The following is an 11,835-nucleotide window of genomic DNA, read 5'->3' on the forward strand; positions in this document are numbered from 1 at the left end:
CCTGACCCGCGGCTCCTCCCTCCCGCCCGCCCGGCCCCGCCGAGGCCGCCTTCGATTGGAGCGAAAGCCTCTTCGCTGCTTCGTCCCTCCCCCCCCGCGTCGCCATTGGCCGCTCATCCCGTCCGTCGCGGCTCCCTCCGCGGCCTCCCGCCGGCGACTGGCCGCAGCCCCCGTCCGCTAGACGCCGCCGCCGCCCTCGCGCGCTCCGACTGGCCCGGGCGCGCCTCCATCACGGCGCTCGGCCCCGCCCCGCCCGCTCCTCATCGGGCAGACGGGCCGTCCATCTCCGCGCGCCCGGGCCGGGGTGGGGGGGGAGCCAATCGCCGCGGGGCTGCCGCCGCTCGGCCGCGCTGTGGCGGCGGGCGAGAGAGAGAGAGAGAGAGAGAGGCGGGCGAGAGGCGCGCGGCGGTTGCCAGGCGGGTTGCTAGGTCCCGCCTACCGCGGCCGCCAGGGTGGGTAGGTCCGTCTGGCTGCGGCGCGGCGCCCGTCGGCGGAGGGGCGCGTCCGGCCCGCGGCCCAGCGGGGCCCAGCGGAGGAGCGGCGGCGGCGGCGCACCGCCGGTGGGGCGTGGGGAGGCCGCGCGGCCGGAGCGGGTAACGGCGCCCGGCAGGGGGCGGGCGGGGGCCGGCGGGGCGCGGCGCGGCGGGCGGTGCTGCCGCCGCCTCGGCGGGGGCCGCTCTCCGCCGCCTGCGAGGTCCCGGCGCCGGTCGGCTGAGGGGAGAGAGGGAAGAGAGGAAGGGCGGCGGGGCCGTCTCTGCCATAGAAACACCCGCCGTGCCGGGCGGGGCGGGGCCGGGGCGGGAGGGGCCGCACCTGTCTGCCGCCGCCGGGCGGGGGGGGGGGGGCTGGGGTGCGCGCGCCGCCGCGGCCCGGGCCGGGCCCTCTCCCCCCCCCCCCCCCCCCCGCGTCCGTTGGGGGGAGGGAGGCGGAGCGCGGACCCCGCCGCTCCTGAGAGGCCCCTCACGGGTTCCATGGCGCCGTCGATCGGGTGACCAGACCCCGGGGAATAAACCGCCTCGAGTCCTGGCCGCCGGTCACGGCGAGGGGGAACGGCGAAACCGGTTGTGGGGGGGGCTTGGAAATCCCGGCAGGCGTTTTTCCTCCTCGCCTGAGACAGCCCTCGGGCTCGCCGAGGGGCGCGGTGGACGCGCCGCCGTCCCCTCTCCGGTGACACCGATCGTAGCCGAGGCGTGCTCACCCCCCACCCACACCGGCCCCAGGGCTCCCGCCGCTGCGGAAAAGCTTCCCTCCTCGGAAAACCGGCGAGGGGGGCGGCGGGTCGGGTGTCTGTCCCGGGGGGCTCCTCGGCACCGACGCCGCCCCCCCCCCCGCTTGGGAACCCAGCAGTAGTTCAGGCGTCAGTAGGCATCGAAGAATCCGCGACAAAACTTGAGGCAAAAAAGCCCAAACCAAAACAAAAAAAACCAACCCACCAAAAATCCTGCGTTTCCGTACTTGTCCTGTTCACGGAATTCCTGGGGATTTTGACGTAGCATAAGTGCAAACACCTAGTTTGGTGGGGGATGTGTTTTGAGGCTTCCGAAGCCTGAGCGACAAGGTTATGTTAGGTTAAGGCTTGGTTTCCGCTTGATTTCAGGAAACAGTTGCTTAGGAAACTCACGGGGATAAATTGCATAAAGCAACAAAAAGAATGAAGAAAGTTCCATCCATGCTGAAAAAGCATTGTTTATCTTAGTCTGCAGGGTTGTGCAGTATCAGTCAAGACTTAACAGTTCTGGAAAGCAGCAGATAGTGCAAAAAATTAACTAGGAAAGTAGCTAATAGCAAGATCTCTGCCTCCTTTTTTCCAAAAGGTTGTCGTCTCTCAGTGGAGAAATGGTTTAAGAAAAAAGACAATATTGAAGACTGAATTCTCTGTTCCTTTATTTCCAGAGCAAGTGAAAGGCATTGTGGACAGCAGAAACTCCATTCAGTCCTTAGAGCTGGACAAGCTTAACTTACAGTTAGTTTGGAAGTTCTGGTCTTTTAATGGCAGATCTTTTAAAATGTTGCAACAGCAAAATCTGTGTGTGTAATGAAGTAAGTACAGAGGAGAATAGGTCTAGAGATATTCCGATCTCTCCGTCTGCCTTGTAAGCACAGGTAGTACAAAATTCTTCAAAGTCATTCACGCCTATAAGTGAATTCCCCAGGCAACCTATTATATTTCCTCAAAGTATTTGCCAAAATACATTTTTTAAGAAACGCCTGTTGCCCTCTTTTTGTTAAGAAAGTGAGTAGTTAATGTAATGACCATTCATTTTGCTCAGAAAACCTCAAACCTGAACAGAGCTGTTTCTGAACTTGAACTGTACTTTGAAAAGGACTTAAGTTACCTTGGCTGAGATTTACACCAGCTACTCCATTTCTCAACAACAAAAAAAGACATAGGTCCGGTTTGATTTTAGTACAATTGACTAGGTTATTGCCTGCTTTGGTATAACATAGTATAATTTAGATCGATGTTAGAAAGTGTCCACCTTTCTTAGTTATCAATCAGTTACCGTCCCCAGAGAAGCTGTCATCTTTGAAAATACAGGTTCTTATTTTGCACTGAAATGTATGCAATTTTCTGTTCACATTAGGCTGTTCCAGCCATCTCTAGTTACAATGACAAAATTATTTGCTGTTGACTCTGAGTTAAAGGTTCAGTCTAACAGTTTTGGTATGAGCTGGGGCAGAAGTGAGGGGTGTTCCCAAATGAGTGCTGACAAAGCTCAGGTTTGGCTTTTTTGTTTTGGTTTGGGGTTTTTTGGTTGTTGGTGGTTTTTTTACTGGCTTTTACAGGTGACAGTAATGGCCTTCTTGCCTGATATTTGGACAACTAGGCTTTTGCTAACAGAATTAATACACACTTTCAGGAAGTAAACAGAAAAATACGGACTCGACATTACTAAGAAACTGTCAAATATGTTGAAAATGCTAAGAAGAAAGCACCCTTTAGCTAAAGAGTAAAGGATAAAAACTGTCTTCAAGAAAAAGCAAAAAGCTTTTCTATTTGACTTTCAGTGATGAACGGATTGAGTATTGAGGGTTCTGTTGAGCTTTGTAGTTGTAGAAACTAAAATGTGCTTTACTCTGACTCAAGAGGAACGTCAGTCAGGAGACTTCAAGATGATGAACCTTTCAATAATAGTTTCACACATGTATCTTACATGTAGTTACCTTTTAGATGTCAGTTAGCGCTATATTGGATATTGAATAGACTGCATCCAGAATTATTTGGTTGAAATCATTAGCATACTTTAACAGCAATTTTTATTTTTTTTTCCAGCTCTCAGGTAAAGTTTGTTGAAGGCAGCAATGGAACGATTTGGAGTGAAGTCCGCTCCATCACGTAACCGCTCGAAGACTGCTTTGTATGTGACTCCTCAGGATCGTGTAACTGAGTTTGGCAGTGAGCTGCACGAAGATGGAGGAAAACTCTTCTGTACTTCCTGCAATGTGGTTCTGAATCACGTTCGCAAGTCTGCGATCAATGACCACCTCAAGTCTAAAACACACACAAAGCGAAAGGCAGAATTTGAAGAACAGAATGTCAGGAAGAAGCAAAGGACTCTGACTGCCTCCCTTCAGTGCAACAGTACTGCCCAGACAGAGAAAACCAGTGTCATCCAGGACTTTGTGAAAATGTGCCTGGAAGCTAATATTCCACTTGAGAAGGCTGATCATCCATCTGTGCGAGCCTTCCTGTCCCGCTACGTCAAGAACGGCAGTTCGATACCTAAGTCAGACCAGCTAAGGAAAGCATACCTGCCTGACGGGTATGACAATGAGAACCAACTCATCAATACTGAAGACCGTTGAGAAGAAAACTGTTTTCATCATCGTTGTGAAGTTTTACATATTGATGGTGTGGTTTATTTTTATATTCATGCATATATACAGTGTTACATATTGGTTTTACAAGCTATTTTGTATTATTGTAGAAATGACAATCTATTTGTGAACTTAGTGGTATGCCGCAGACTGTTGCTAACCCTGCTGTAGACTTCAGAGCTACGTTGATGTAGAACTCACGATGAATGTAGGGAACATACCTGGCATACACCTTATCTGTGTTCAGTCCAGCTGTAACTGGCGCTAAGAAAAAGGCACTTGGATGGAGCACCTCACTTACCTAAACTGTGCATCTAAATATATGAGGAAGATGATGTGATAGGGATTGTTAATCATGTCAGTGGATTGCTTTGTCCAGTATCCTGTCCATGAGTGACCAAGAAGAAGTGCTGCACATTTGAAATGCAAGAAGCTGTAGAATGGTTATTTAAAATATAACTGCTCTGTTGGGGGAGGTTTATTGCAAATTCCTATTCAAGTTCGGTTTATGTTCAAAAACAGGAAACATTTTTCTTCTAGAATACTCTCTTACCCTATTTGGTGCGACTGTGGATGTATTCATTATCTAGCTTAAATAGTCAGTCTCTTGTATTGACCTCTGAACAACACTGTTCTCATAAAGCTAAGAGTTCTGCAGGTTTACCGTGCCCGCTTTCTTAAAATCACTGTTTCATTGTCTCGGTTTAACGTGTCCCCTTCAGTTTCAGTGCCAATCTTTGAAAGTTGAGTAGACAAACCAGTAACTGAGTGTGGTTTGCAGTGCAGCAGCTGGCAAGTGAAACTTGTACTGGACCAAGGTCTTAGTAGAGGTGATTAATGCCTTTCTCTTACTAGCAGGACAAAGGATGCTAAATCTGAGTTGGGGGTGGGAGAGGCACTAAACTGTGGAGTTGAGAAAGATTTTTTACAGTGCACAGGAGAAGAGGCTCCTCCATCTTTCCCTGAAGGTCCTCTACATCTCTGGCCTTGTCCTCAGCCTTTTAGTGAAAGGAGGTAAAGTGATTAAAACAGTTTTCAAAATAGTTACTGCAGTGGCTGTTCAATACCTGTAAGCTCAAATAGGAAAGCGTGTATACTTTGAAGCTCTACTGGAATTACAGACCTGGGCTGTATTACTTACTCTGTGCCAAGGCCGCATCTATTGGACTGGCACAAAGTAAAATGCGAAATTGAAGAATTTCAATAATGTTGCCCTCTCCCAAATCTAGTAAACTATTACTGAGCTATTCCAAATTATTATGCCAAATAGTCCGCTCGGTGTAAGCGCTCTATAAAGTTTTTGAATGCAATGAGGGAGCACTGTGCAAAGTGTTGGAATACGACCAACTCCTGCCTGCTCTAGATTTCCTTGAGATGCTCTGGGTTCAGGGATGTGCTAAGCATATTCTAGCAGCACAGAAATCCTCTGCTCAGTGGATACAATGGTGTAAGCATGCTTTAACTCCCTCAGTTGGAGCCAGTTGTTCTGTCCAGCTTCCTTTCCCCTGTAGTTTCACAGTATCTGTTTCTCAGTATTTCTTTTATTCCAGATATTTACAGCAATACTAAGTAATTGCTAAAAAGAGACAAAATAACCTGCTTATTTAGTTTCTGTAGTGATTTCCCTAGCTTTTTCTAGAGCAGTCTCTTTTGCTGGATTGAGAGAGACTTGCACACCTAGTAACAACTGGTTTTTGTGCAATTAGCTTCTACAGAAATGCACTTGTGTTACATTATAACCACGTCTTGAAGCCTTCTGCTATGAGACCTGTTTGAGTAAATGGACAGAACTAAAAAGCAGAAAGCTGCCTATCCATGTGTACCAGCACACGGGGGTACTCAGTACACTGCTGCACCTTTGGTCCCCGTTGAAGCTAGCAGGACTCCATGCAGTCATAGCAATCCTGTCAATGATACTGGTTGCTGGTTTAGAACTTCAGACAGAAATAACAGTAGTAATTTTTTACTCTAATCTTAGATATCAAAATATGCCTTCTAAAATATCATTTGCTATTGCACAAGCTTGGGTTTAGCTTAACATCATGAACTGCCTTGGGCTAGAACTGTTTTATAAATCTTCTTAAGCCAAGTGAAAGGTACACTGCCAATAGCCTTTTCTGTCCTGACAATAATTGAAAATGTTCTTTTACAGCTGCTGTTTCATTACAGTGAAACAACATCCTTGCTTTAATATTTTTTATTTTTTTTTACCTTATGAATGCTATCTTAGAATTGAAGCAAATAGAAAACAATGGAGTATTGAGAAAACAGGCTTCCATTAAGTGAAAGCATCTAGGGAAGACCGTATGATTAAAAGGTATGAATTTGGACTAGTTAGCTCAGTTCCTGCTAACATGGAATTTCACAGGCTGCACCCCATAACTATTTTATATAGAATTCAATGCTGTATGTTTTTCCCTTGACTGGCAAACTGACAGACATTTTGAAAAGCTTAATGGTAACATTAAATAGGCTCTTGCACAAATGAAAAAAAAAAATCAAGTTACTTTCACTTGTACAGTTTTACATAAAAATAAAAGTTAGCAACATCAACAGCTTTTGTTAAAAAAGAAAACGAGTCATTTTCAGTAAGGCAAAGCAATATTAGAACACTTAGTTTCTCAAAAGCTTACTCTACTTACAAAGCAGTCTGTGTACTATTTTCAGTAATTATTCTAGTACCAAATTATTTTTTATGCGGAATTACTGCAGAGGGTATGAGCCTGGTGAGGAACTTTTTCAGCGTAGCCATAGGCTACCAACTCATAACAATTTGGAAGCAAAAATTGGTTATCAGGTTTTTGAATGGAACTGACTTAATTCCAATGCACAGCAGTCTGTAGGACTCTGGTGTCTTAATAATAGGATGTTTTTGTTAAAAAAAAAACAAAAACAAACCCCAAACACCACACAACAGTTTTCAAGCTTTATGAAAATCAAGATACTGATCTATTGCAACAAACATTCAAAATGGAGTAAAACAATGAAAAATAAAGCACTTCCAGGTCATCTAGAAAGAACAATGACTAAGTTTATGTTCATGGACATAACCTGGATCATCAACAAGACAGTTACACTTATTTGCTTTAAAAGTAAAAACGGTTCCAGTCAGTCTTGGAACAGTCTTCTGCAAACACTCAAGTTCAGAGCATAATTTTGCCAGTGTGGCTATAGTTGGATAAAACATAACCTTGGTTTAATTGCTATTGATCTTAGGGAAGATTTACAGCAGAAGTTTTCTGGTATATCTAAACCTAAGAAATAACTAATTCCTAGAACAGAGGCTGTGGTTAAGTTGTTTAACAGTCTCCATGGGGTTTTCCTTTTCTCTGCAAGAACACTGCATTATTTTTCCATGTATTTCCTGTAAAGAGTACTCTCAGAATTAAAGGGAGGTTGGTAGCAATGTCTGCTTTTCATTTTACATACATATATAGGGACAAGCTATAAGGGATACTTTTTGCCAGGTGGTTTTTTTAATATATTTGAAGCTCTAATATAAAAAAAAAAAAAAATAAAAAAAAAATTTTCTTCTCTGACCATGTACTTATATTAGTTTAGCCAACTCACAGCTAAAATTACTCCAAAGTGCTTTTCTTGGAACAACAATTTCAAAGAATAAAATACAAACAGGAACATTCTCTGTTTTGTGACTACTTACATGTATGCACCATGTTAGTTTCAGCTTGCATGTTCTTGAAAAAATGTAAGTTCTAATATTTTTAAGCGTTTTGAAGCCTGTAATTTGGCAGATCCCTAGAGGAGGTGAAACATTCAATATAATGAAAGGGAAAGCTGTTTTTCAATTGAGAGAGAAACTTGGTTCTGCAAAGTATGGGATATTCTCATGATAGAAGGATTATTTTTAGCCAGAGCCCCTTTTAGCAATTTTAGCAATTCTGTTGAACTGAACAGTGAAATGCTCCCTGCTAGGTTTTGCAGCATAATGAGCTGGTTTGCGGGGGGGCGGGTAGCGGGGGGTGGGGGTGGTGGAGGAAAAAAAAAAAAAAGAAAAAAAAAGAGAGCTGGAAGTTTGGCAAGGATAATCTCTATTTATATTTGCATATAAAGAGAGGCGAGTCTCACTGTTGTTGTGTTCACGTTGTATTCACTGCTAACTCTGTGTAATTTGAGTGCTTGTTGTCTTTGTACAATTTTAAGGTTGTGTCTAACTTTCAAAATAAATTTTTTTTAAAAAAGCTTCTCACCGTAATAATGCTATTAGAGTTTAGTCTCTTTTGGGCTAGTGAAGATGCTTTATTTTTGGCTTGGTGGTAGGGATGTTTTGCTGATGGTAAGTGGCCACAGAAGTGGTTTTATTTAAGCAAGTGATGAACTTATGATTAGATACTAGGGTGAGGCTGAAAATACCTGGGTCCTGCAGTACCACAAGACTTCCTGTTAGAACAGCAAGGCCAGAGTAAGTGATTTAAGTTTTTATATTAAAATATTATTGGAAGAGAAATACTTTACTTTGTAAAGTTTTCACTTGGTAATGGAAAAATGGTCCTTTTTAAAAAAATAAAGGAATTCCTTTTTTATAGAATTTATGCACGATCTCTTATTTTGCCAAGAAAGTGGGTAAAGAACATGTGGTAGTTCACATACAATGGTAATGTAAGGTAGTAGAAATGGATGGTGACAGGAAAAATTAAAGACTCTACATTCTGTTGTTGTAGCTTAAGGTAATATCAAACTATACGTTGAAGCAGTTTGTTGATTTATCTGTACAATCACTGAAGTCTATTTCAGGACTGGTTATGCAGAACCCCTGTTTCCTGTCAACTGTGTGACTTTCTCTTCATTGTGACAGTAACTCCCCAATTATGCCTTCTGTTCCAAGTGGACACCAAGTGAAATAATTGTCATGCATTTTGACACTGCAGTAAATGATTTCTTGGTATAGCATCTTGCAGCTGCCTAATACTTCAGGTCTTTTCAGGAAGGGCTTCTGCAATGTGGAAGAATCAGTTCTTTCCAGACTATCTGCAAAAAGATCACAGTTTGATCTCTGTCTCCCTTAGGGACGTCATGAAAATTGAGCAAATAATATCAGCCCATCAGAATTATCAAATGTAGGTTTGATTGTTTACACATTCCTTTTCCTGAAGTCTTGTCTGACTTGACATCTTATGATGGATCAGTGATAAATTTGTGCAACTTCTTGACTCATTAATTTATTAATCATTACTTTCTCATTTTCAGTCATTTTCAGGTCACTGCACGTTAAGATCAAGTTGCTTTTTGTTGCCCTTATATCAAATGGAAAAGCAGAATAGAAATAAACATACAGTTTCGTAAAGTTTTCTTGTGTGGACAATTCCTCTTTGAAACAGCATATGTATACTTGCAAAATCAATGTAGCAGTAAGTATTTGTGTGGAAGCTGATGCAGAATCAAGTGAAGTATGTCTTTAAAGTTTAGTAATTAAGCCATGCTAAATTCTTACGATGACATTTTACTTTCCTAATGGAATGATGTGGTTTAACCCATATCCAAGATGCAGTAGGATGAAGTATACATAACTGCTTTTAGGGCACATTTACACTGATAATTAGGTTTGACATTTGTCATTTACACAGGCTAGACAGCAGAGACTGGAGGATAGGCAATCTGTAGCAGTTCTGCTTAAGTCAGGTAAGGATTTTTTTTATTTTTTCCCCCATCCCACCACTTTTCTCTTTCTACAAGTGGTTTGGAATTTGTGGGTCTTCTGGTGGTAGAGGCCACTTCTTTTATATTCAAAGGCAGATAGCACATCTCACAAGTGAAAACACGAGGTGCAGGCTCTGAGATAGGATACAGAGAGCTACCACAACTGTCACCCAGGCTTGACAGAGGGCAGCCTCAAGACTGGTGTTGCCCTTGAAGCTAAATGCTATGTATTAGGTATACTTAATACAGTTCTATTCTATAAAATAGGAAATCAAGTATGAAATAGAAATGATAATTGCTGAATAGCTATTTCAGTCCAAGTTTAGCTTTTGAGTGTCCCAATTCCATGCTCACTTTAGGTTTCAGAAGCCAGAAACTTCTGAAGATTTAGTCTTGCAAAAGAACATCTATTTTGCTAGATCTCTGCTAGACCTAGAGGAGGGCATGAGGAAGATCACTGGTTTCAGTTGGTATGCAAAGCCTGTGTTCAGCTGAGCCAACCAACCACAAGCAGTGTAAAATTATTCATGTTTTAGGTGTATTTAAGTACTTAGCTCTCTTTATGTGTCTTCTCCTGTCTAGCAGTGCACAGGAAGGGGAAGTAAACGCAGAGGATTACTTAAGTGCAGTGAAATGACCAGTATTCTCATATGATATGTGCTCCATGAATACACTAAAATAAGAGTACACATTCATTAGGAAGTTTCTACTGTCTTTCAGTGGATACTTCTACTTTTTCTTCCTATCTGATCCTTTTGTTCAGTGACAACTACTGTGTCTGAGGAAAATAAGGAAATCTTGCATTTGCTTCTAACGTAGAGTAGCTTACATCAATGCGGTGGAGAGTGGGTATCACTCAGCAGTTCTGTTCAAAGCTGGAAGAAAAATAATTAGGAGCTTTAGAGGTTCTTAGGGGGGGGTTGTATACTGGTTTGCCTCAAGTGGTTTTTTAATCTGTTCTTCGGTGTACAGAATAGCTCCCAAATTCAGTATTAGATTTCATTGCAGTAAATGAGACCTCCTTACCTCAATTCTTTTGTAATTAGCTTTAAAATGCTTCCTCCCTCCCCTCATTTCTGAAGCCTGTCATTACCGTAAGACGAATCCAATAACTAGAATACCAATGCTTACACTTAGTGAAGTGTTTTACATACAGCAAAACCCTGGGCAGATTCTTAAGTCGCTCTATGTGGAATGAACTGACACCCCTTGTGAGATCATCCAGGCCCATGCCCAGTCTGCGCTTCAGAACCTGGTTCAAGATGTGTTCTTTGATTTAACAAAGCTTAGCTCATCTCATTAAACTGAAATTGCTCAGGAAAAAGCAGGGAGATGCAGAGAATCTCATACCGAGAAAAAGGAAAGGACTTGCATAGTAATGAAGTAGCTGATGGAGTTGCAGTAGTAAGGCATGAGAACAGGCTGCAGAAGCCACCCATAGCTCATGCGGCAGCACATACTACCACAACCTGCGTGATCACTAGTGACAGGCAAGGAGCTAAATTCTTGTTATTCCATTAAGATACTAAAGCTTCTTCATGTAGTGCTATGAAGGTAATTTTCCATAGGCTTACTGGAGCCCACTATCTAAATGCTGTGTCTCTCTATGTGGTTACAGGCCAATGCCTAACCATCTGCAAACAGGGAAAATGCAACTCCAAAACACAACCTTGGTCTTGTCAGAAGAAAAACTGAGATGGAACAGAAGGAACGTTGCATAGATTTTATTATTTCCCCCCCCCCCCCACTTGCATTCAGTAAAGAATCAGCAGGCATGACAAGGTGGACTGAATCAGTTGAAGACAGTTTCTATTGATAGCAATCCTCAGGTCCAAATTTTACTCCATATTTTTGGAGCCTCTTCCTGAAAATAGTATCCAACACACAGAGAACTGTGCTAATTGTTGCATTTGAATTGCATTGAATTCTCTTAGTTCTTTAAATACTTGGTGTCTGTTAGGATTCAGCTGAGGTCTGATTTGCCTATAGCAAAGAAGTTACCGAGTTACTGCAGATAGTGGAAATCAGTGCCATCTAGTGACATCTCTTTCTGCCATCTTCAAATGGTATCTCATCTTGAATTAAATGCATATGCTCCTCCCTCTCCTAGTTACATGGTTTTAGATTAGGACTCTCATTCCTTCCCTTAGTAAATAGATATTTTATATTTACTTAGTATTTACTCTCCCTTGAAACATGCTTTTAAAGGAAAACTGGAATAGTTCAGTGTCTCAAATTCAGGGACTGATTTTCTCAAAAAATTAGAATATAAGGTACCATTTGGAGATCTAAAAGATCTCATTTAAGATCTCTTAATAATATCACAAAAATAAAAAAGCTCCCAGGAGTGTCTCAAGGAGG

General features: G+C 42.9%; 1 protein-coding gene across 4 annotated transcripts; it reads left to right on the forward strand.

Moving 5' to 3' along the window:
* Window positions 1–252: 252 nt before the first annotated feature.
* Window positions 253–7,384, forward strand: CGGBP1 (CGG triplet repeat binding protein 1). Of its 4 annotated transcripts, none has more exons than XM_075034076.1 (2): window positions 253–456; window positions 3,275–7,384. In XM_075034076.1, exon 2 carries the CDS (start codon window positions 3,304–3,306, stop codon window positions 3,805–3,807), a length of 504 nt encoding a protein of 167 aa, XP_074890177.1. In that variant the 5' UTR covers window positions 253–456; window positions 3,275–3,303; the 3' UTR covers window positions 3,808–7,384. The 4 variants fall into 4 exon arrangements, with proteins under 4 accessions (XP_074890177.1, XP_074890180.1, XP_074890178.1 ...); XM_075034079.1 differs by having other exon boundaries at window positions 253–452; XM_075034077.1 differs by lacking the exon at window positions 253–456 and adding an exon at window positions 461–593.
* The last annotated feature ends 4,451 nt before the right edge of the window (window positions 7,385–11,835 follow it).

The sequence above is a fragment of the Buteo buteo genome, chromosome 8 (assembly GCF_964188355.1).
Source record: "Buteo buteo chromosome 8, bButBut1.hap1.1, whole genome shotgun sequence".
Lineage (NCBI taxonomy): Eukaryota > Metazoa > Chordata > Aves > Accipitriformes > Accipitridae > Buteo > Buteo buteo.